Source organism: Hylobates moloch, unplaced genomic scaffold (assembly GCF_009828535.3).
Source record: "Hylobates moloch isolate HMO894 unplaced genomic scaffold, HMol_V3 SCAFFOLD_8, whole genome shotgun sequence".
Lineage (NCBI taxonomy): Eukaryota > Metazoa > Chordata > Mammalia > Primates > Hylobatidae > Hylobates > Hylobates moloch.
This window is the reverse complement of record NW_026652283.1, coordinates 82,069,220-82,092,546: the sequence shown is the minus strand read 5'-3', so window position 1 is coordinate 82,092,546 and position 23,327 is coordinate 82,069,220. Positions and strand designations below refer to the sequence as shown.

The following is a 23,327-nucleotide window of genomic DNA, read 5'->3' as shown; positions in this document are numbered from 1 at the left end:
GGACTCCCTCCAGGATTCCCACCCCTCCACTGACTTCCTCACAGCCCTACCAGCTCCTCCACTGTTTTCTGGGCTGGGCCCGTGGGGAGCCTCTGCTGGGGCGAGGCTCTACTGGGCTGGCTGCCACACAGTTGCCACTGTGTACTGTGTCTGGGAGAGAGGGCCTTTCTTCTTTGACTGGACAGCCCCTCCCCACTGTGGTTTTGGGCTGCTTCAGGTAGGAGGAGAGCAAGGCTGACATCAGCTTGCCCTGCTAGTCAGCCTTAGCCTGACTCAAGGGAGAAGCTTGGGGAGCCCCAGAGTTCTGTGCAAACATCCCTGAAGCTTCAAGATTGGACCCCTTGGACAGGAGCCCTTCCATCCTCTGCCAAATGCAGAGCAGGAGACTGAGGGCTGGGCAGGACTTCTGAGTTTCCCTGTTCCCTCCAGCTTGGGTGTCCTTGGACTCATTGCCCTGGTTCTCAGAGCCCTGTTGTCTTGATTGTGGATAACAACAGTGCCCCCTCTGCCTCACCTTCACATGGGTGTGAGCAGCCCCAGGCCCCCTAACACTGTCCCCTCCCTCCCCAGGAGCGCTGCACTCCATGCTGGGGGCCATGGACAAGCGGGTGTCTGAGGAGGTGAGGAGAGGGGCAGTAGTGGAACATGTGGACATACCAGGGAGGGGCAGCCTCCCAAGTATGGATGAATCCTGACCCATGGAGTGGACACAGGCCATTCTCCCACACCCTCCCAGGGCATGAAGGTCTCCTGTACCCACTTCCAGTGTGCAGCTGGCGCCTTCGCCTACCTACGGGAGCACTTCCCTCAAGCCTACAGCGTCGACATGAGCCGCCAGATCCTTACTCTCAACGTCAACCTCATGCTGGTGAGGAGGCGCCCTGGTTGGAGTGGAGTTGAATCCAGGGAAGGGGATGGCCGGGGAGGGGGCAGTTGGGCCTGGATCCTGGACCAGGCCATGTGCCGATGGCAGTGAGGGACAAGCAAGGGGCCTTGGCTTTGTTGAATCAGGAGCACGGTGGTGCTGCTTGGAGTGGGGGCAGCTGGGGGAGAGGGCAGTGAAGAGGGATCCCTCAGTCTGCCCCAGGGGAAGGGGAAGGGGGAGGCCTTGAGTGAGCGAGGGAGTACACCTCACGTGTCGCCCCAGGGCCAGGCTCAGGAGTGTCTCCTGGAGAAGTCGATGTTGGACAACAGGAAGAGCTTTCTGGTGGCCCGCATCAGTGCACAGGTAGGGAAGGGGCTGAGGGGAGGCCTTCGCTTTGCTGCTGACCCCCCCCCACTCACTGGGACCCACCCTGTTCTCAGGTGGTAGATTACTACAAGGAGGCATGCCGGGCCTTGGAGAACCCTGACACTGCCTCACTGCTGGGCCGGATCCAGAAGGACTGGAAGAAGCTTGTGCAGATGAAGATCTACTACTTCGCAGCCGTGGCTCATGTGAGGGCCTGGGGCCCCAGGGTGGGGCAGGGTGGGGCTGAGTGGCCACAGCTGAGAAAGCAAGTCATGGCGTCTCTTCTTTCGCAGCTACACATGGGAAAGCAGGCCGAGGAGCAGCAGAAGTTCGGGGAGCGGGTGAGTGAGCTGCAGTGAGGAGGGGCTGGGGACCGATAGCAGCCTTCAGTGAGATGCTGGTATGCTCCCGCTCCTTACATATCGGGGGGTGGCCTTCTCTGTCTCACCCTGGCCACCACCCTGCTGGAGGCCTGGTGTCTTAAGTGTTGTCCCATCTGTGCAGCCCTCGTCCCTCGGGGTCTGAGGAGGTGGGGCAGGCTCCCTGCAGAGCAGGTGGCTGGGGCAGGGTGTGGCGCCACCTTGCTGCTGTTGGCTGGAGTGGTGCCTGGCTGCCTCCTGAGCTGCTTGTCATCTGATGGACAGGCAGGGCCGGGTGGGAGGCAGGAGAAGGGGTCCAAGCAGAGGAGGACAGAGCAGGCTTTCCTCCCACCCTCCACAGGTTGCGTACTTCCAGAGCGCCCTGGACAAGCTCAATGAAGCCATCAAGTTGGCCAAGGTAAAGCTGAGGAAGGCCTGGCTGCCCCTCAGACCCCTGAGGGTATAGAAGCAAGCCCGGTGGGACTGAGGGGGTGTCCTGGTGCCAGCCTTGGTTGGTGCTAAGGCCCCACCCCGTCCCTAACCCCGCAGGGCCAGCCTGACACTGTGCAAGACGCGCTTCGCTTCACTATGGATGTCATTGGGGGAAAGTGAGTCTGTGGGGGTGGCCCTGGTTCCCTCTTTTTGTGAAGGGTCTTGTCCCTCTGCTGGCATCTTTGGGAGGAAGACTCCAGTGCCAGAGAGCAGTGTCCCACATGGGAAGTAGGTTCTGGATCCCCGCTGACACCCCGTGACTGCCCACTCCCCCTGCTCGTGACCCCCAGGTACAGTTCTGCCAAGAAGGACAACGACTTCATCTACCATGAGGCTGTCCCAGCATTGGACACCCTCCAGCCTGTAAAAGGTCGGGGAGCTGAGAGGTGGGGGCAGAGGTGACGGTGGGGTGGGGACAGGACACAGGAGCCTGCCTCAAGGACTCTGCGTGGGCCTGATCTCGACAAATCCCATCCCCCCAGGAGCCCCCTTGGTGAAGCCCTTGCCAGTGAACCCCACAGACCCAGCTGTTACAGGCCCTGACATCTTCGCCAAACTGGTACCCATGGCTGCCCACGAGGCCTCGTCACTGTACAGGTGGGTGGAGGGTGGCACAGGGAGGTAGGGTGTCTTGAGATGTGGGTCTTCGGCAAATGCTCTGTCGCTTCTGCAGTGAGGAGAAGGCCAAGCTGCTCCGGGAGATGATGGCCAAGATTGAGGACAAGAATGAGGTCCTGGAGTGAGTGTGGGACTTGGGCCGGGAGGCAGAGGCAGGCAGCACTTCCTGGGCCTCTGAGGGCCCTAGGGCTGCCTATGCTGGGAGAGGAATGAAATGTCCATTGCAAACAGGTTTCCCAATGCTGCCTTCCCGCCCAGGGTGGTGGGGCTAGTGTGTAAGGCAGGAGTCATGTCTTGGGAGGAGGAGATGCCTTCTGTTCCACTGTTTCCAGCAGTGCCCTGGGCATATTCTGTGAGACCAGGCCAGACCTGGTAGTAGGGGTCAGAGGTCACAATTTGCTCTCTGCTGAGACCTCAGATTAAGTGGTGGGGCTCGCCCTAGCGGCTCCTTTGACATGGTCAGAGTTGGATGAGCACCCAGCACCCACCTGGCCCTGTTGCTCCCCACAGCCAGTTCATGGATTCAATGCAGTTGGATCCCGAGACGGTGGACAACCTTGATGCCTACAGCCACATCCCACCCCAGCTCATGGAGAAGTGCGCAGCCCTCAGTGTCCGGCCCGACACCGTCAGGAACCTTGTCCAGTCCATGCAAGGTGAGTAAGGGGCAGAGCAAGCAAGCGAGAGGGAGTGGGAGGTCATCTGCTGTGGCCACCTCTGTGTCCCTGGTCACCGAGGATGGAGGCTGCACCCCTCTAGGCCCTGGCTTGGGCATCCACACCCACCCCTCTGGATCAGCATACCTCATGCACCCTGCTCACTGTGTGCTGGGCCTCACTCAAGCCCTGACCTGAGGGGGTGGTTCTGTCTCTTGGGGGAGGGGCCCATGGGTGCCCGGTTAGCCTGCCTCAGGGGCTGCCTCTACAATCCACACCCCCAGTGCTGTCAGGTGTGTTCACGGATGTGGAGGCTTCCCTGAAGGACATCAGAGACCTGCTGGAGGAGGATGAGCTGCTAGAGCAGAAGTTTCAGGAGGTGGTGGGCCAGGTGGGGGCCATCTCCGCCCCCTCCAAGGCTGAGCTGTCAGAGGTGAGGCGAGAATGGGCCAAGTACATGGAAGTCCACGAGAAGGCCTCCTTCACCAACAGTGAGCTGCACCGTGCCATGAACCTGCACGTTGGCAACCTGCGCCTGCTCAGCGGGCCGCTTGACCAGGTCCGGGCTGCCCTGCCCACACCGGCCCTCACCCCAGGTGAGCCCCACCAGACCCCATTGGGAGACTCGAGCTGGGGGTTTCTCTGGCCTCACTGACCACTGCTGCCCACAGAGGACAAGGCCGTGCTGCAGAACCTAAAGCGCATCCTGGCCAAGGTGCAGGAGATGCGGGACCAGCGCGTGTCCCTGGAGCAGCAGCTACGTGAGCTTATCCAGAAAGATGACATCACTGCCTCACTGGTCACCACAGACCACTCAGAGATGAAGGTGGGCTGGGTGAGCAGGGTGGAGGGGCTCTGGGCCCCACCCTTAGGAGTCGAGGCCCTGAGTGTCTGTGCCCGGCCCCCACCCCTCCCTCAGAAGCTGTTTGAGGAGCAGCTGAAAAAGTATGACCAGCTGAAGGTGTACCTGGAGCAGAACCTGGCCGCCCAGGACCGTGTCCTCCGTGCACTGACAGAGGCCAACGTGCAGTACGCGGCTGTGCGGCGGGTACTCAGCGACCTGGACCAAAAGTCAGTGCCCAGTCCTCTCCTCTCTTCCGGAGCCGCCTGGAGCCCACCCCCATGGTTCACCTGGAGCTGGCCCTTCTGCCCACCAGGTGGAACTCCACACTGCAGACCCTGGTGGCCTCGTATGAAGCCTATGAGGACCTGATGAAGAAGTCGCAGGAGGGCAGGGACTTCTACGCAGACCTGGAGAGCAAGGTGGCTGCTCTGCTGGAGCGCACGCAGTCCACCTGCCAGGCCCGCGAGGCTGCCCGCCAACAGCTCCTGGACAGGTTTGTGTGGCCCTGGGGCTGTGGTGCAGTTGGGTCCAGACAAGCTGGGGTGATGGGAGCCTGGCCCCACTTTTTCCCTGCCTGTCCCACAGGGAGCTGAAGAAGAAGCCGCCGCCACGGCCCACAGCCCCAAAGCCGCTGCTGCCCCGCAGGGAGGAGAGTGAGGCAGTGGAAGCAGGAGACCCCCCTGAGGAGCTGCGCAGCCTCCCCCCTGACATGGTGGCTGGCCCACGACTGCCCGACACCTTCCTGGGAACTGCCACCCCACTCCACTTTCCTCCCAGCCCCTTCCCCAGCTCCACAGGCCCAGGACCCCACTATCTCTCAGGCCCCTTGCCCCCTGGTACCTACTCGGGCCCCACCCAGCTGATACAGCCCAGGGCCCCAGGGCCCCCTGCAATGCCCGTAGCACCTGGGCCTGCCCTCTACCCAGCCCCTGCCTACACACCGGAGCTGGGCCTTGTGCCCCGATCCTCCCCACAGCATGGCGTGGTGAGCAGTCCCTATGTGGGGGTAGGGCCGGCCCCACCAGTTGCAGGTCTCCCCTCGGCCCCACCTCCTCAATTCTCAGGCCCCGAGTTGGCCATGGCGGTTCGGCCAGCCACCACCACAGTAGATAGCATCCAGGCACCCATCCCCAGCCACACAGCCCCACGGCCAAACCCCACCCCTGCTCCTCCCCAGCCTTGCTTCCCTGTGCCCCCACCACAGCCACTGCCCACGCCTTACACCTACCCCGCAGGGGCCAAGCAACCCATCCCAGCCCAGCACCACTTCTCTCCTGGGATCCCTGCAGGTTTTCCAGCCCCGAGGATTGGGCCCCAGCCCCAGCCCCAGCCCCATCCTTCACGAGCATTTGGGCCTCAGCCCTCACAACAGCCCCTTCCACTCCAGCATCCACATCTCTTCCCACCCCAGGCCCCAGGACTCCTACCTCCACAGTCCCCCTACCCCTATGCCCCTCAGCCTGGGGTCCTGGGGCAGCCGCCACCCCCCCTACACAGCCAGCTCTACCCAGGTCCCGCTCAAGACCCTCTGCCAGCCCACTCGGGGGCCCTGCCTTTCCCCAGCCCTGGGCCCCCTCAGCCTCCCCATCCCCCCCTGGCATATGGTCCTGCCCCTTCTACCAGACCCATGGGCCCCCAGGCAGCCCCTCTTACCATTCGAGGGCCCTCGTCTGCTGGCCAGTCCACCCCTAGTCCCCACCTGGTGCCTTCACCTGCCCCATCTCCAGGGCCTGGTCCAGTACCCCCTCGTCCCCCAGCAGCAGAACCACCCCCTTGCCTGCGCCGAGGCGCCGCAGCTGCAGACCTGCTCTCCTCCAGCCCAGAGAGCCAGCATGGTGGCACTCAGCCTCCTGGGGGTGGGCAGCCCCTGCTGCAGCCCACCAAGGTGGACGCAGCTGAGGGCCGTCGGCCGCAGGCCCTGCGGCTGATCGAGCGGGACCCCTATGAGCATCCTGAGAGGCTGCGGCAGTTGCAGCAGGAGCTGGAGGCCTTTCGGGGCCAGCTGGGGGATGTGGGGGCTCTGGACACTGTCTGGCGAGAGCTGCAAGATGCGCAGGAACATGATGCCCGAGGCCGTTCCATCGCCATCGCCCGCTGCTACTCACTGAAGAACCGGCACCAGGATGTCATGCCCTATGACAGTAACCGTGTGGTGCTGCGCTCAGGCAAGGATGACTACATCAATGCCAGCTGCGTGGAGGGGCTCTCCCCATACTGCCCCCCGCTAGTGGCAACCCAGGCCCCACTGCCTGGCACAGCTGCTGACTTCTGGCTCATGGTCCATGAGCAGAAAGTGTCAGTCATTGTCATGCTGGTTTCTGAGGCTGAGATGGAGAAGGTGAGAAGAGGGGGTGGGTGTCCATGAGGGCAGTGTGGGGCGGCAGGGCAGGGGATCCTGGAAAACCAGTTCTGTCTTGGCTTGTCTGTCCCTCAGCAAAAAGTGGCACGCTACTTCCCCACCGAGAGGGGCCAGCCCATGGTGCACGGTGCCCTGAGCCTGGCATTGAGCAGCGTTCGCAGCACCGAAACCCATGTGGAGCGTGTGCTGAGCCTGCAGTTCCGAGACCAGAGCCTCAAGCGCTCTCTTGTGCACCTGCACTTCCCCACTTGGCCTGAGTTGTGCGTCCACTGCTCTGGATGGTGGCTGGGGGTCTGGGGTGCTGTCTAGTCCTTGGTGCTGGGAGGGATGAGAGCCTCAGGTCAGGCCTGGCTCATAGGCTCTTCCACACCCCATCCTGTCCCACAGAGGCCTGCCCGACAGCCCCAGCAACTTGCTGCGCTTCATCCAAGAGGTGCACGCACATTACCTGCATCAGCGGCCGCTGCACACGCCCATCGTTGTGCACTGCAGGTAGAGGGTGGGCCTGAGGGTCTCTCCTCTATGGGCTCTTGGCCTAGCCTCATACCCCGGCCTCATACCCCCTTCTTGGCACAGCTCTGGTGTGGGCCGCACGGGAGCCTTTGCACTGCTCTATGCAGCTGTGCAGGAGGTGGAGGCTGGGAACGGAATCCCTGAGCTGCCACAGCTGGTGCGGCGCATGCGGCAGCAGAGGAAGCACATGCTGCAGGAGAAGGTGAGGATCTGGGCAGATGGGGCTGGGATGGGCCTTACTGTCCCAGGGTGACGGGCCCCCGCCCAGCTGACCTGGCCAAATGCACCTGTGCAGTTGCACCTCAGGTTCTGCTATGAGGCAGTGGTGAGACACGTGGAGCAGGTCCTACAGCGCCATGGTGTGCCCCCTCCATGCAAACCCTTGGCCAGTGCAAATATCAGCCAGAAGGTGAGGAAGGTTCCCTGGAAGCTGCTGGGAGAGCCATAGCCTTGGGACTTCCTCTCCTCACCCACTCTGTCTTCTCAGAACCACCTCCCTCAGGACTCGCAGGACCTGGTCCTCGGTGGGGATGTGCCCATCAGCTCCATCCAGGCCACCATTGCCAAGCTCAGTATCCGGCCTCCTGGGGGGTTGGAGTTCCCGGTTGCCAGCTTGCCAGGCCCTACAGAGCCCCCAGGCCTCCCGCCAGCCAGCCTCCCAGAGTCTACCCCAATCCCGTCTTCCTCCCCGCCCCCCCTTTCTTCCCCACTACCTGAGGCTCCCCAGCCTAAGGAGGAGCCGCCAGTGCCTGAAGCCCCCAGCTCGGGGCCCCCCTCCTCCTCCCTGGAGCTGCTGGCCTCCTTGACCCCAGAGGCCTTCTCCCTGGACAGCTCCCTGCGGGGCAAACAGCGGATGAGCAAGCAGAACTTTCTGCAGGCCCATAACGGGCAAGGGCTGCGGGCCACCCAGCCCTCTGACGACCCCCTCAGCCTTCTGGATCCACTCTGGACACTCAACAAGACCTGAACAGGTTTCGCCTACCTGGTCCTTACACTACATCATTTCTCATGCCCATCTGCCCACACCCAGCAGAGCTTCTCAGTGGGCACAGTCTCTTACTCCCATTTCTGCTGCCTGCCTTTGGCCCTGCCTGGCCCAGCCCGCACCCCTGTGGGGTGGAGATGTACTACAGGCTCTGGGTCAGGTTCTGCTCCTTTATGGGACCTGACATTTTTCAGCTCTTTGCTATTGAAATAATAAACCACCCTGTTCTGTGGCCCGTGACTCAGTCTGCTCATTGCTGCCTTAGCTCCAGTAGCACTGCCAGGAACTTACTTAGCACCTTTTGTGGATGACAGGATGGTACCAAACTGCCACACTACCAGGACAGTTCTTTAAGGGCCCTGCATTTCTGGCTTGCTCATCCTCCCTGTGCCACACTGTGTGTTTCCTCAGCAGCTCTGAGGAGGGTTCAGGCAGTGTGTGTGCACAAACAATTCCAAGAGACACAAGTAGATCCCAAAGTGCCTGACAGTTGTGGTTTTTTTAAAAAAATTTAATATTATTACAGTCAGGAGGCAGCGGCTGGAAGATACTCAGCTCTTTCCCCCAAATCCAGGTTCAGTGCATTGGCCCCCACACAACACCCCAGCCTCCTTGCCTGGGCAGGGGAGGCCCCGCGCTCAGTCCAGCTTCTCCAGCACAGAGGGCACATACACCAGGCTGAGCTCACTGCCAAAGTTGCAGACAATGGCAGCGTTGTCCAGCACCAGGATCTGGCGGGCAGGCTGGGCCTCACTGTTCTTCCCTAGGTAGACTGTCTGTAACAGGTCCCCGTAGTTTAGGTCCCAAAAGGAGACACAGCCCTGGCCGCCGGTCACCAGCAGGTTGTCTGAGATGACACCCAAGCTTGCACCACAGCCCAGGTCCTGGAGGCAAGGACATGACAAGCTCAGTCCTGAGTCCTTCCCTAAAATCCCAAGAATCCTATGTTCCCCACCCCCTCTACCTGCTGAATGGAGTAGAACTTGATGCCTGTGCTGCGGTCCCAGATGCTGATGAGGTCATCCAGGCCACTGCTGATGACGCAGGAGGTGGTACAGGTGAGGGAGGTGACATCCCCACGGTGAGCGAACACGTGGCTGACCCGGCTGCCAGTCAGTACATCCCACAGGCAGATGGCCCCATCTTGTCCTCCACTGGCCAGCACCATGGTCTGGGGAAACAGGCCAGGGGAGTGGGGTCACCATGGTGTAGTACCTCTGTCAACAATGGTGTCCCTATGCCCCAGTGGGTGCCCTGACTGCTTCCTGGAAGGCTCCTGGGGACCAGCTCCCAGGAGTCAGCAAACATGGGCCACAGGCTCTATACCCCCCTACCCCACCTGCAGGCCCCTTACCTGGTCAATGTACACAGTTGTGATGGCCCCTGAGTGGCCCTGAAGGGTGAAGAGGCAGCACGAGTCCTCCAGACGGAACACCTGGGACAGGGATGGGCCTCAGGTTCTGGTCTCTGGGATTTTCCAAGTTATACTTTGGCCGGGAAATGCCCTCTGTTCTTCACCAGGACTCCTCCAGCCTCTCCCTGACGAATGCATCAGGCTCCCACCCCGTGCCGGGCCACTCCAGCACCCAAGAGACGAGACAATACTCACTCTCAGTGTGTGGTCTTGGCTCCCAGTCACCAAGCGTCCAGCAGCGGCTTTCAAGGCTGTGATGGGTTTTTGGTGTGCACAGGGCACTGTGTGGGTCAGGCGACAGGCCACTGTGTCGCTGCTGCTGTACACTGGAGAGGCAGGGGAACTGCCCCGCCCTGGGGTCCCTGAGGACAAAAGGCCAAGTGAAGGATCTCTGAGAAAGCAATGGGCAGACAGCCCCTGCCCATCCCACCAAGTGTGAACACCTGCCTGCCCCAGGGCCTCTTACCTCTAAACTGCAAGGGGCTGAGGGCAGTGTGGGTCTCCAAGGAGAAGAAATCAAGGGAACCGTTGAGCCGTGCAGCCACAATCCTGGAAGAGAAGAACAGCTGCCAGGGGCCTCTCCCTTAGAGCCCCTGCTTGGGGCTAAGCATGTGGACACAAGAGAGTTAAGGGCCAGTTCAAGAAGGCACAGAAGGGACATGACCAAGAGGAAAGCACATGGTACCAGAACAGATGCTGGAGCCAGAGGGCAACTCCAAATAGTAACCTTGTGCCTCAGTTTCTTCATCCGTAAGATGGGGTAAGAGTACCCACCTCACAGGGTGGTCATGAGAATCAAGTGAGCTAACGTGTAAGGTGGTATCTGGTGAATATCACATAAGTTTGTAAATTAAAAACAAGCAGAGGGCTCCATGTAGCCTGGAGCTGAAGGGAAGGCTGCTGAGGGGAAACAGGATGCAGGGTGGGCTACGTTGGGCATTGCGGAAGCCTGCATTCTCCACCACATAAAAGCAGCTTCAACCCAAGCACAGCCCATACCAATTCCTTTTTCCACAAAGAAACAAGGATTTTCTTTGCTCTCCAAAATTCCTAGGTACAGTCTGACAGGCAGGGATGGGTATATTTGCCCAGTAACCCCAAAGCCTCAAAGCAGGTAGAGTTCAAAATCTTACTGCAGCAAAAGGCAATGCATGTCTACAACCTCTGCCCATGAATTTGAAGGGCCTACACCAGAGCTGGGGAAGCCAGTTGTATGAGTGGAAGTGGGTGGACAAGGAGAGACCACAGTCACCAGGAACCCTGAGGGTCAGGTTGAGACATCGAGACTTTCCTTACAGCTAAAACAAGCAGCAAAGGAGGATGTTGGCCAAGGCCCATGCAGAACCTGCAGTGACAGGAATGACAGCAGCAGCCCACTGGCAGAAATCAACAGCACTAAGGGCAAGGGACGCCCCCTCCCCAAGGAAAAAGAAAGACTCCAGCTCTAGGTCAGATGGTGCTGCCACCAACAGTCAAGGAGCCTTGGAGGAGGAGCCAGTGTGGGACAGGCAGGAGAAGGCGTCCGGCAGAAGGCACCTGGCCATTGGGTAGAGACCCAGGTTCACCACCTCGGAGGTGGGGCCAGAACCCAGGTGGCTGAGACTCCCCAAGGAGTGTGCATGCAGACGAAGCCCTGGGGATGTTGAAGAGGGCAAGCACGACAGAGGCAGGGAGAGCAGAGAACAGCTGCCAGCAGCCAAGGAGAAGAGAGGGGTCTGCAAGCGCACTCTGTAACTAAAAATGCAACCAAGATACCCCAAAGGCTCAATATTGACAAGCTAATCAGAGAAACTGGCTTCATTGAGAAGGGCAAGAAAGGACAGGAGTGTACCACTCCCCACTGCCACTGCTTAAGGCCCTGGGAGGTCACTGTGTGCCATGCACTATCCGAGCACATCACACCCCTAATGCTTTTGTTACCTTCCCATCCAAGTGGATGGCCCTCTGCTCACAGGTGTGGGGCTGGGCACCAAGAAGGTCAATCGAATCATACAGTACAGCAGTGGAAGGGAACCAGGACTCAAGACTCAAGAGACTATGGCCTAGCCAACAAAGGCTGGGGACATCTGGGGCTGAGGCAGGCCACTCTCACCTTTTGTCCAAGAACACCAGAGCGGTAATGCCTGAGGAGACCTCCTCGCTGCTGCAGCACAGCACTCCTTCAATGGCGTCCCACACCTACGAGTCCAGAGGCTGTAAGCACCTGCCAGCCAGAAAGGCCCACAATCCCCAGGGCGGACAGCCGCTCTGCCCACCTTTAGCCCCTCTGCCCACCTCCAGCCGGCCGCTGCTCCGCCCCACCACGATGAGGTTGCCCTGCAGCTCCAAGCTCCAGATGGAACCCTCCGCACTGGGGGCCCAGGCGAGGGAAGGGGAGCCTTTCTCAGGGGAGCCACCCTCGTCCTCAGCGGCCTGGGGCAGCACCGGCCCAGGCGAGGGTGGGCGCAGGGCCGGTGTGCAGACGGCCACCAGCCCCTCCTCCTGGTATACCCGCTGCACCAGGCAGCTGAAGTCATAGCCTGGCGAGTCCCGAGCGCGGCCACAGACCGCCCGGTGCCGAGGCTCGGGCTGAGTGGGCTGTGAGGACCGAGGCTGCGCCGAAAAGTTGGTGTCAATTAAGCAGGTGAGGTCAGGCTGGTCCCCGAAGAGGGAAGGCGGCGGAGGGCCCCTGGGGCGGTGTCTCAGGGGGGGGTGGTGTCTCAGGGGAGGGCTGTCCCCAGGTTCCTCTGGGCCAGCCTTCCCACCATCTGAAAGTCGTTCCCAGCTCTCCTGAGCCTCAAGCCCGCTGCCCACGCCACTGTCCCGGCGCTGCCTGCTGGGGGCCAGGAGGGCGAAGTGAGAGGGTGAGAGGGGCGGGGTGGGGGTGAGAGGGGTGTGGGGGGGGAGGAGAGTGGGGGGAGGGGGGGGGCGGGGGGAGAATGAAATAGGGGCGGGGATGAGAATGGCAAGGAAAAGGGGTGGGGGAAAAGGTAGGGGCAGAGGGGTGGGGGCAGAGAGGGAGGGGGGCAGAGGATTGAGGCAGAGGGTCGGGGGTGCAGGGTGGCGGGAGGGGGTGCGGGGAGGGGAGAGGGGGCCTGGAGGGGTTGGGGGATACCTCGAAGAAAGGAGGGGAGATACGTGGCGGCGGGGGAGTGGGGTGAGGGGAGTTGGGGGGGGGGCACAAAGGAGGAAAGGGCAGCCGCACCTACCCTGGGCGCGGAATGCGCGTGAGGCAATCCCCGGTCTGCGCGTCCCACACGCAGACGTGGCCTGCTAGGCAACAGCTCACCAGCAGCATGCCGTCGCTGGCCAGGCACTCGATGTCCTGCGGGAGCCCGGTGTTGGTATAGGTCAGGCCCCGGCCCTCCTCTGCCCAGCCGCTGTGCCCCTGCTCACCATGAGGTGGCCGCGCAGCACCAGCGGCACGATCTCCGTCTCGGGTGGCGCATAGCCGTAGTCGTCGCAGGGCAGCTCCCCGCGCCTCCGCCGCCCGGGCCCACCGCCCGGCTGCCCATAGTTGCGTGGGCACAGCACGCGGTAGAGGCAGAGGAGCAGCAGCACCAGCACGATGCCAGCAGCCAGGCCCAGCGCCGCCACTCTGCACAGGAGGGCAGACTGCTGTGAGACACACCTCACAGCCTGTCCCCTCCCCTCCTCCCTCTCCCCTACTCTCTTGCCCATCCGTCCCCCTTCCCGAACTCTATCCCACTCCACCCCACCCAACAGCCTTACTTGTATAGCGTGACGTCTCCATGGGCCTGCACCCCACCTGGGCCCTTGGGTCCCGCTTCCCAGTGCCCAGCAGGTACAGGCCCCGGTGGAGGCCAGGCACTGCGGCCGTCCTGAGGGTGCCGGCCCTCCAGAGCCTCCCTCGGGTTCAGGTGGAGCGTGACTGGGATGACGGGCAGCAGGCTGATGTACCTGGATCCGGACAGTGGGCAGCCTCAGCGGGGGGCCTCCCAGGGCTTCCTCCTGCTGTGCCCGCCAGCCAGTCCTCTCCCTCCTCCCCAGGCAGGCCTCAGCTCCACCGGCCAGACTCCCAGCATGGGGGTTGGGGACAGAGGTAGGTCCCTCCCCAGCCCAGTTTAGCAGCCAACCTTGCTGTCCCAGATGCCAGCACCCAAGCAGCCCTGGTGGCCGTGTGGGGTATCTCCCTCCCCACTCCTGGCACAGGTGGGTGGTCTCATTCTGGTGAGGGCTGGCAGCCACCGGTGACTCCTCAGAGCAACCTGGGACTCCTCTCTTGGGTTATGGCTGCCTAGACCACCAGTTCCCACCTCACAACCTTATGAATTGTTTTAATTATTTGCATAATTCAAACCTATGGGCCTCCTGCATTGGGGAAAGGGGATGGTGAGTTGACACCATCAAGTGAGGTGGCACCTGGCACGGCCCAGCTCACCTCTTGGCCAGTGTGATGTTGTAATAGCTGAAGAGTGTCGGCCAGTGGCGGAAGGACAATTTCCTCCAAAGTTCCTCATCCTCAGGCCCCCAGGTTACCTCTGGGACTGGGCTGTCATGGACAACCTCTGCTGGACCTCCACGCTCAGGTGACTCGCCTGGCGACGTCTGGTTCTCAGGTAGCTTAGGGGCATCAGGTGGGAAGATGGAGAAGGCAGGGTCCGGGTGGCTGGCGGGCAGCATGCCACTAGGCACGGGCATGGGAGCCAGGGCTCCCTCACCCAGTGGGCTCTGTTCCGTCACCTGGGCAGCGAGGTAGGTGCGCAGCCCTGCTGGGTCTGTGTATACCAGGATGCCAATCCAGACAACGGTGCCAGCCTGCAGTGGGGCAGGGGGTACTCAGTGGGAGGAATGGGCCCCAACCCCCAGCAGCTTCAGCCCTCATGCTGAGACGAAGCAGCACAGGGACCTCAGGCCTGGGAATGGAGAGAGGACACAGGCCCCACTGTGTCCTTTCCTCCTGCGTCTCCAAGTCCTCCTGCTAACACCTGCCAACACTTGCCGCTGGAGGGGCCTGCTTCCCTTTCCACAGTTAGAGGCTGAGTTTCTTGGCCTGGAAATACACTGAAGCACCCTGAGGTTTGACACAGAATGTCCCCGCCCCTAATCTCCACCTCAGCTGGGGCCAGAAAGCTGCTACCATTCCTATGGTCAGACGGCCAGCTGCCTGACCTGCTCCAGAGTCCCCCAGAGGTCCTAGTCGCAGGGGGCCTCAGCCTTCCTCCCATCTCAGTTCAGCTCCCTGGAAGAGGCACTGCTGCCCCACGGCCAGCCCGGCCCGGCTGGTGACTGATTTTGCCCAGCACTTTCCAGTGTCTGCACAACATGCAGCGGCCGATGAACCCGACCCAGGGAAATGTGGTGGCCACAAGTGGGTCCATCTCAGAGCACTCAATTAACAGGCTCCTGTCCTGGGCCACTCTGGGGAGAGGATGGCTCCTGTACCTGAGAGCCCTGGAGCTGCTTCTCCCACAGGCTTGTCTCCTCAGAAGCCACCAGGGTCTGGGCAGGGAGGACACAATGGGCAGCTCCCCAGAGCCAAGCTTGCAGGGGCCACCAGGGCCTGAGGAATACCCCTCATCACTCTAAGGCCAAATGCAGCACCACAAGGGGCCTGGAGTGCCGGCCCTCCAGAAGAGGGCAGGGCAGGGCAGGGGTGGCAGGTACCATGATGAGGCGCTGTGCCAGGCGGGTGCGGGCCAGGAAGTAGACAACACGCAGCCTCTTGGGGAGCCGCAGGTTTCGGAAGGAAGACGGCTGCAACGTGATGGTGTGGGGTGTGGACGGCCGCACAGCCAGCTGCCGCTCGTAGCGCGTTGGCTGCCCCACTGGCTTGGCTGAGGGCAGGCAGGCCTCAGGGGGCAGCCGCTTGTTCAGGTCCGCTAGCTGTTGGGGGCACAGTGGTCAGGGCCTGAGTCTACCATCCAGAGGCTGCCCGCACAGGACTGCTGCCCTGCCCGAGGTCTACCCCCTTCTCACCCAGGACTCCCTCAGTACAGCCAGGGCTGAGGAGGCGGGCAGGGCAGGGCTCAGCCCACTCCTACCTCCATCCGGCGAATGTCAATGGACAGGACAGTGGTGAAAAACAGCATCTGAAGGAAGAAGTCAGACACCAGCCCCACGACGGCAAAGAGACAGAACTCCTGGAATCAGAGCACATGGAGGCGGGGGGTGCCGTGACCTCACTGTCCCAGCCCTAGAGGAGCAGTGCTCGGACTGCAGTCACCTCAGAACCGGCAGGGCAGCAGCAGGCAGGGCACAGCAGAGATGGAGAGATGCTGGTTGATCCTCAGCTCACATACCACCAGCAGCTCACCCCGTCTCCACCAGGGGGCAGCAGAAACCCTCACACTTCAGAAAGGGCTGAAAGGGAAGGGGGAGTACCTTCCCTGAATCTTCCGGTCCCCCTAGAGAGGACTGAAGGCCTGATCCAACCTGGAAATCTCTAAGCCCCACCAGCCTGCTCCCCAAAAAGTCCTTCCCCACTGAGCCCCCGCCCTGCTCATGCATCACCAACCCAGCTAGAGCCCAGGCCTGATTCAGGGGCTCTCAGAAAGGTTCCCAGCCAGCAACTGCCCCGGAACAATGAAGAGAGAGAGGGATTAATTCTCCTCTAAAACTGAAAAAGGGTGAGCTTTCTGCTCCCCAAGCTCTGTCAGCAGACAAAATTTTCTGAGATGTCAGTGTTGAGACCTCTAGCACATCACAGTGCTACTCGGATCTGGGGTAAGATCATGGGGTGCAGATAGTGGCACAGTGGTTGTCTCAGCTCTAACGTCCCAAGACTGTACCCTATCCTGCAGATACTACTGTTTTTCCAGGAGAAGCAGCCCATAGCCCATCTGTTCTCTGCTTATCCCCATCCCTTAGCTGGCCTGCCAGTCCTGGGGGAAAGATGGGAGAGAAAAGATGGCATCCTCCCCTTCCTGCAATTCCTTTTGGAATGGCTGGCATCAGTCTGGGGTTCCAGCTCAGTGCAGGGCCACCTCCACCTCTGCTCACAGTCCACAGCTGAGTGAGGGCACTTTGCCAAGAGCAGGGTCACTCTGGGCAATGGGTGGTGGCCCTCCCACAGGTCAGGCCAGGCAAGGCCATGTGTCTGGCGACTGCAGCATGGGCCAGGGCCAAGGGAGGACACCGGAGGAAGGGTCTAGGAACCCCACGGTGCTTCTCCCTCAGAAATGGGAAACAGGTGTGACAAACTGCACAGCTAGTCCCCAGCTTCTGCCATGCCCTTGCAGCCTCCTCCTGCCACTTGGCTGAAGGGGAAGCAGGCAGGGAGGGGTAGGAAGACAGGGTCAAGGGCAGAGTCTGCCTGGCTAGGTGCTCAATCTCGGAACCCAGCCAGGGTTTGCTGAGCACTTCTGAGCCAGGCATGCCAGGGGCCATCTGTGTGCTGTAGTGATCCGCTTGCCAGGCAAAGAGGTCCCACCTCAGAGGCAAGGATGCCTGTGCTGAAGAGGGGAGCATCCTGCCCATGGCTGCACAGCTGGGGAGCACAGCAGTTGCTTCCATGCTCATCCAGGTGGCAGGCCTTGGGGCCTTACCTGGATGGCGGGCACTAGGGTGAAGTAGCCAATGAGGATGATGCCCAGCTCCGTGGCCATGTTCTTCATGATGGACCAGCTCTCACTGCTTAGGCCTGCAGAGGACAGCAACAGGGCACAGGGCAGCACGTGGCCACTCTGCGACATGACTCACACAACCTCACGGGCCTCGGAGTGGCAGAGGCATGGGGAGGCCCCCCAGCCCTTTGAAGCAGCCATTCCACCAAAGCACCCTAACCCTGAGCGTCCTGCTAATGCCCAGACTTTAAGGGGCCATCACCACCACACAGCTGCTAAAGGAAATGGGTGTTTGCAGCCTGGAGGGTACAGGGGAGGGCTATAATCATCAAAAGAGGGAAGAAGCAGAGTGTGGAGATGAGAAAATCCATGAGGAAAGCCAAGTGCCACCCACTTCAACCACATCCAACCTCCGCATGTGGTTCTTGTCTGGTCTGCACGGGCCAGCATGACAGTGTGCCCACCAGCCACATGGCAGAAGCACTCGGTGGGTGGAGGACCTGGCTGCGTTATTCCTCAAGCCCCCTCCTGTGGTGAGCCCTGATCCCACACTATCACACTGTCGCATGTCTAAGGCTCTGTGCTCCTACTGGGTAAGGACTATTTCGCCCCATCTCTTCCTAACTCCATATCCAGCACAGGGCCTGGCTTATCACAGAGGCTCACAGAGGTCTGCTGGATGAATGGATGGCTGCCTACAGCCCCATTCCTCACAGACATGGGGTGACGAGGAGGAAGAGGCTCAAGTGACCAGGCCTCCAAGGCCAGGCTCTCCCTTTTCTCATTTTCCCTAGAATCCCAGATCACCAGCTTCTACCAGCAGGGCCAGAGGGAGCTTTTCTGGCAGCCGTGAAGGCAGCATCTCTGAAATTGCCAGCCCCCAGGGCTTGGGCCTAGTGTGCTGGAGTGAGGCAGTAAGAGAAAATACTAGGTGCTAAACTCCCCAGACAGAAAGCCACCACCAAACACAAGCCCCACCCACACTGAAGGTGTACAGTGGTGTGATCACGGCTCACTGCAGCTTTGACCTCCCAGGCTCAAGCAATCCTCCTGCCTCAGCCTCTTGAGTAGGAGGGACCACAGGTGCATGCCACTATACCCTGCTAATTTTTGTATCTTTTGTAGACATGGGGTTTCACCATGTTACCCAGGCTGTTCTTGAACTCCTGGGCTCAAGTGATCCACCTGCCTCAGCCTCCCAAAGTGCTGGGATTACAGGTGTGAGCCATGGCACCCAGCCTGGTTTGCTTTCTTATTGACACATGAACCAGGATGAAGTGCAGTCCAGTGGCCCCATGGCTCCCCAGGGCACACACTCAAGAGCTGCCAGGGCCCACTAGCCCACTGCATATTATGCTGGAGGCAAGAGCCAGGGACATTTCAGAGGCTCTGTTTGCTCACAGAGCGTTAACAGCAAGAGGAACAGGCCCCTCTCCAGCCCCTCCTGCAGCCCTCTGCCCAACTCTCCCACTGCGTTACCTTGGGCGATCCGCAGCTTCACCTCCAGGTCTACCGGGGTCGAGACCACAGACTTGGTGAGCACCAACACATTCTCTAACCCAATAACCACCACAAGGTAGGGGAAAATCTCGCTGAGGACAGAGAAGGAGAAGGTGAGGACAGTGTTGTGGTGGTTCCCAACAGACTTGGGCCCTCGGGAAGGCTGTGGGGTTTCCAGCCTGTCATGGGGGCTGCTGAGTGACTCCCACAAGCGCTGGGCAGAAACTCTCCCTTGTCCACCTCACCCAACAAGACCTGCATCTACACAGCACTCAGCTTTCAGGCAGGCTCCAGAGCCTTGCAGAGGGGCCAGCAGCCATCCTGTCTCTAGCCATCCAGCACAGGAGGGCTGGAAGAGGTCCCTCAGGGAGAGCTGTGCAGCGCCACCGCTAGACCACACTTCTGCCCGCCCTTCCCAGGAGAAGACTGCTGGCTAAAGACAATGACTGCTGCCAAGACCCACACCAGTAACTCTGGGCGGACCCATCACAGCTAAATGCAAGGAGATGAAACCACCCTGAAGGCCCACTCACCTTTGTTGAGAGCTGTGTGTGGAGAAGAACGACTGTTCCTACAGAAAGCTCTACCAGCTGTCTGAGCCCACCATCCCACACTCCCTGCAGCAAACCCTAAGAAAGTCTATGTGCGAGGAATGCCAGCCGAGTTATACCTTGCAGGACCTCTGCTTTGGAGCCAAAGGAAGGGAGGGCCCTGTGGAGGGTACGACAGAAGGTATGGGGGAGGGTGGTGTTTAACACCGTCAGGCTCAGGAAAGGGAGCAGGTATCTGAGAGCAAGGAAACTACCAGAAACAAAACACGATGTCGCTTTTCATACAACCAGCCTGATGGGCCAAGGTGGGGGACAGGCCGATCCATAATCCATTAATAACCATTAACAGACAGGCAGGCGGGCCCAGCCAGAGCCAAGATCAAAGCCTGAGGACAAGCCGAGGGAAGGGCTTCCAGACTAAGGCTGAGAGAGGAGTGGCAAGGGGAAAGGAAACATCAGTGAAAAAGGCGACAAATTACAGTGTGTTCACATCTTCCAAAGAGCTTCCTCTAAAATGACCTATTTCATTAGGCATTTACATGTTCCAATCACGAAAAAAAAGAAACATTCTCTTCTCTATCTCACACCTCCAGTGGCTTAAGCCATCAAGCTGCAGTGTGTGCGGTGTGTGTATATAGAATAAACACAAACACAAAAACCCGACTACACACATGCAATACATACTCATGTATACACAAACATACCAACACACACCCCATATATATACACCCAGCCCACAAATACACACTTTTGTACATACGGACACTCACTATAGCCAGATATGCTATATACAAACACAAGTATGAATACAAGCCAGACAAAGAAGAGGAAGAAAATGTACCTCTTAAATGTCAAAAACAACAACGTGAAGACATGAGGTCACAGCAAAGTCCAGGGAAGGCCAAGTACCCAGAAGTGCAAGGCTCTCTGGCCTGAGCCCACCCTGTGGCCCAGTGGAGCCTGCTGGGGACCTACCCGCCATTGAGGGTGGGCGTCAGGCCGAAGAGTGTGCAGAGTCCCACAGACATGAGCAGCGAGCTGAGCACTGTGACCACGGCAGCCAGGGCCAGCCCCCACTTGGACTTGACCATGTCGATCTTCCCTGGAGGGCAGAGAGGGCATATCAGGGTGGTCCCTCCCCCAGCCCCCGGCCCACTGGGGTTCCCGGGAGTAGGTTGCCCTGACAGTCGAGGAAGGGAAAACTCCTGGTTTCACCAAAGGAAAGGGACAGGCACAAGCACTTCCCAGTGTCATGGACATAGTACACTTTTTAGGAACCCTAATTCAGGAAGGGGCTGAAAGTGGGAAGAGCCCCAGCCCCACCCAAGCTCCTAAGACCCTGCTGGGGGACGAAGCCCTACTCTGACGACCACCAGGTGTGTTCTATCTCTCTACCCCAAGCCACCTCCAGAGGCAGGGAAGCAGGTGACATGGAAATGCCCGTTTAGCTTGGAGAAAGCCCTCAGCCTCCCTGCCATGAACCTACGCGTGGAGAAGTAGATGTACGCAAACAAGATGATGTAGGTGGTCACGAGGGGGATGAGCTCAGCGACACCAATCTCCTCCTTGAAGTGCACGTGGACCAGGCTCTCTGCCCGAAGGCTGCAGTTGGGGCTGGGGTGCAGAAGCATCAGGCGGGCACGCAGGCTGCCCAGGAACCTGGTCAAGGAGCAGGGTGGGGGTAGATGGAAGTGTTGCTCTTGGTTCCGGGGACAAAGACAATCCCTGGACAGAGGGTCCATCAGGACCTCCCTCCTACCCCTGTGTTGGAAGGAAACTTCTCTATGGTGCCTGAGCTTCTCTATAGTCTCCACGGGCACTGGGAAAATCACAAAGGGGACAAAGTTTTCTCAGGAGCTCCCCCTGTTCCTTTCTCAGTCTCCCTTTCTGGACCTACTCCAACACTCTCTTTTTTATTTATTTGTTTGTTTGTTTATTTATTTATTTATTTTTTATTTTTTGAGACGGAGCCTCACTGTCACCCAGGCTGGAGTGCAGTGGCGCCATCTGGGCTCACTGCAAGCTCCGCCTCCTGGGTTCACGCCATCCTCCTGCCTCAGCCTCCCGAGTAGCTGGAACTACAGGCGCCCGCCACCACACCTGGCTAATTTTTTGTATTTTTAGTAGAGACAGGGTTTCACTGTGTTAGCCAGGATGGTCTCACCTCCTGACCTCATGATCCGCCCACCTCGGCCTCCCAAAGTCTGGGATTACAGGCGTGAGCCACCGCGCCTGGCCTCCAACACTCTTGATTGTCAGAGGCCTAGGAGAGCTGATCAGGAGCACCTCGAGTGCCCTTGCCAATTGGGGAGCTGCCTGCAGTGCCCCACTGGGAAGGACTCAGGCCATACAGGGCTCAGTAGTAACCAGCTGGGGATGACTGCCCCAGGCTCAAGAGAGACCAGAGGAGGCACCAGGACACTGAGACCGCCAGCCCTGCCTTAGTCCCCTATGCTTAACCAGCTGTCAGGTCATCTCCATTAAAATGTGGTAGACAGCATCATCTAGTCTGAGGGATGTAAACATTCAACAGGAGGCCTGGAAACTCTCCAAGTTTCCAGGGGGAATTCAGAACACTCTAACCAGAAGGGGGTCTAATCAAAGCCTCATGTCACCCTGCAGACCAGTCAAGAGCCCAGGGTGCTGTCAATCTTACTTGGCATGGTAGTGCTGGAAGACCAGGGTAATGGTGTAGGAGACCATCCTCTTCCTGGTGTAGAGGCTCACCCCGCTGTACTTCCCGGGAACACCAAACAACAAGTCTGCAAGCAGAAACCAGCAGGTACTGACAAAGAAATGACAGCTACTGCAGGGCCACCAAGGACCCCTTTTTCACCCCCACCCTGGGAAACAAAGGGTAAACCCTGATCTGCCTAAGCACACATCAAAAAGACAGTGACCAATGGGCACCCTTGCAGATCTGAAGGGAACTTGTACTGGGGCTACCTTTGAGCGTGGCTGAAGTCTGCAGGGTTTTAGGCTCGTGCTGGTGGATGGTCCCAATGATGTCAGGATCAGCATGGAAGCGTTCCCGGTCATTCTGCCAGAAGTTCCCAGGGGACAGCAGCAGGCATCCATGCTCAGGGAGTAGGTTCCTGAGCTTCCTGAGGCCTGGCAGCAGGTCGGTCACTTGTAGACACAACTCCTCCAAGCTCCTGGTCCCAGAGCTGCGCAGGAGACAGGAAAAGGCACCTGCTGTGTCTGCCACCACAGGGCAGACCTGCTGTACTTAGGGGACGTCCTCTGTCTGTTCTTCAATGCCCCATATTTGCTCTCTGGTATCACCAAAGAGCCTAACCACTAGGGCAGCAGGGGGAAGTACTTCCAGGTGGCCAATAACCTAACCATGTGGCTGTCTGACTTTCAAAGTGCATCTGAAGCTCAAAGGCCCATCAGCTCTGAGGACCGGCAAGTGTACTATAAAAGCATACACAACCCCGCCCACTAAAACACCCTGGCCAGTTCAGTGGATGAGCAGGGACTGGGGTAAATTAGGGGCTTCATTTAGTTCACTAAAATATCTGTCAACGCCACTAGCTAACTAAAACCTGGCAGTGATGCAGCTTGCCAATTACCCACATTGTATGCCAAGCCAGCATAACCCAGGGACCCACTGATAGGCAGCGGAGCACGACCTGGGCTGGGGCTTCAGAAGGTACCCCCGGGTAGAGCTTGCTTCTCGTCGGCAGAGACACCACCATTACATTCACACCATAACCCACAGGCAGGAAGCCATGTGGGTCATGAGTCAGCTCAGTGGACACTGACTCCATCTGAGATGTAAGGATGAGACTCAGGGCTGTGTGTGTGCCATCTGCATAGGTCCAAGGGGAATGCAGCCACCGTAGACCCACAAGGATGTTGAGAAATTCAAGGCTAGCTCACCCTCCATCCTTCTTGCTTGTTCTATCTCTGCAGAGCTGACTGGCTCACTGCAGTTACATTGAGGACTGTAACTCTCCCTTCAGTACAGAATGGGATTCAGGGAGGCCAGGGTCCCTGAGAGGGGTACCTGTCTCTCAGCACATGGTTCCGGATCTCCTCCACCAGTTGGAATGCCCGGGACAAAGGTGAACGAAATACATCTACTGCCAGGAGGTTCTTGTGCCAGGGAAACACTGAGGACTTCACAAATATCTGCTGGACATAAGCCACCGGGGCACCCACATACTGCAGAAGAAATGAGGGAGGGCAGAAAGGACAGCTGAGCACAGGAGGAACAAACACGGTCCAATTCAAGGGATGTAATGGGCATTGGAAACCCTGCCCCACAGAGTTAAAGAAACCAATGACTAACACA

General features: G+C 59.3%; 2 protein-coding genes across 7 annotated transcripts in view; one reads left to right on the top strand and one right to left on the bottom strand.

Annotated features, from left to right (window-relative positions):
• The window catches only part of PTPN23 (protein tyrosine phosphatase non-receptor type 23), a 33,695-nt gene extending 25,406 nt beyond the window's left edge, over positions 1–8,289 (top strand). For all 4 annotated transcript variants that reach the window (XM_032161746.2, XM_032161748.2, XM_058442891.1 and 1 more), the window contains 21 exons: positions 571–620; positions 737–868; positions 1,148–1,228; positions 1,306–1,437; positions 1,525–1,572; positions 1,952–2,008; positions 2,140–2,198; positions 2,373–2,452; positions 2,565–2,679; positions 2,756–2,821; positions 3,211–3,356; positions 3,641–3,952; positions 4,028–4,182; positions 4,276–4,427; positions 4,514–4,693; positions 4,786–6,538; positions 6,635–6,819; positions 6,947–7,051; positions 7,136–7,274; positions 7,368–7,481; positions 7,560–8,289. In XM_032161746.2, the coding sequence (XP_032017637.1) occupies positions 571–620; positions 737–868; positions 1,148–1,228; positions 1,306–1,437; positions 1,525–1,572; positions 1,952–2,008; positions 2,140–2,198; positions 2,373–2,452; positions 2,565–2,679; positions 2,756–2,821; positions 3,211–3,356; positions 3,641–3,952; positions 4,028–4,182; positions 4,276–4,427; positions 4,514–4,693; positions 4,786–6,538; positions 6,635–6,819; positions 6,947–7,051; positions 7,136–7,274; positions 7,368–7,481; positions 7,560–8,039 (4,541 nt within the window). In that variant the 3' untranslated portion in view covers positions 8,040–8,289. The remainder of the gene's footprint in view (positions 1–570; positions 621–736; positions 869–1,147; positions 1,229–1,305; positions 1,438–1,524; positions 1,573–1,951; positions 2,009–2,139; positions 2,199–2,372; positions 2,453–2,564; positions 2,680–2,755; positions 2,822–3,210; positions 3,357–3,640; positions 3,953–4,027; positions 4,183–4,275; positions 4,428–4,513; positions 4,694–4,785; positions 6,539–6,634; positions 6,820–6,946; positions 7,052–7,135; positions 7,275–7,367; positions 7,482–7,559) is intronic.
• Positions 8,290–8,537: 248 nt separating this feature from the next.
• The window catches only part of SCAP (SREBF chaperone), a 72,544-nt gene continuing 57,754 nt past the window's right edge, over positions 8,538–23,327 (bottom strand). The window contains exons 4-23 of one of the 3 annotated variants that reach the window (XM_032161741.2): positions 23,040–23,197; positions 21,974–22,194; positions 21,684–21,789; positions 20,514–20,686; positions 20,003–20,129; positions 18,456–18,568; positions 16,959–17,053; positions 15,456–15,554; positions 15,079–15,297; positions 13,853–14,229; positions 13,183–13,371; positions 12,847–13,048; positions 12,660–12,775; positions 11,746–12,286; positions 11,564–11,649; positions 9,938–10,020; positions 9,667–9,833; positions 9,412–9,492; positions 9,022–9,228; positions 8,538–8,941 (exon numbers count right to left, since the gene is read on the bottom strand). In XM_032161741.2, coding sequence (XP_032017632.1) covers positions 8,696–8,941; positions 9,022–9,228; positions 9,412–9,492; positions 9,667–9,833; positions 9,938–10,020; positions 11,564–11,649; positions 11,746–12,286; positions 12,660–12,775; positions 12,847–13,048; positions 13,183–13,371; positions 13,853–14,229; positions 15,079–15,297; positions 15,456–15,554; positions 16,959–17,053; positions 18,456–18,568; positions 20,003–20,129; positions 20,514–20,686; positions 21,684–21,789; positions 21,974–22,194; positions 23,040–23,197 — 3,606 coding nt within the window. In that variant the 3' untranslated portion in view covers positions 8,538–8,695. The remainder of the gene's footprint in view (positions 8,942–9,021; positions 9,229–9,411; positions 9,493–9,666; positions 9,834–9,937; positions 10,021–11,563; positions 11,650–11,745; positions 12,287–12,659; positions 12,776–12,846; positions 13,049–13,182; positions 13,372–13,852; positions 14,230–15,078; positions 15,298–15,455; positions 15,555–16,958; positions 17,054–18,455; positions 18,569–20,002; positions 20,130–20,513; positions 20,687–21,683; positions 21,790–21,973; positions 22,195–23,039; positions 23,198–23,327) is intronic. The other 2 variants (XM_032161742.2, XM_032161744.2) reach the window with 2 other exon arrangements.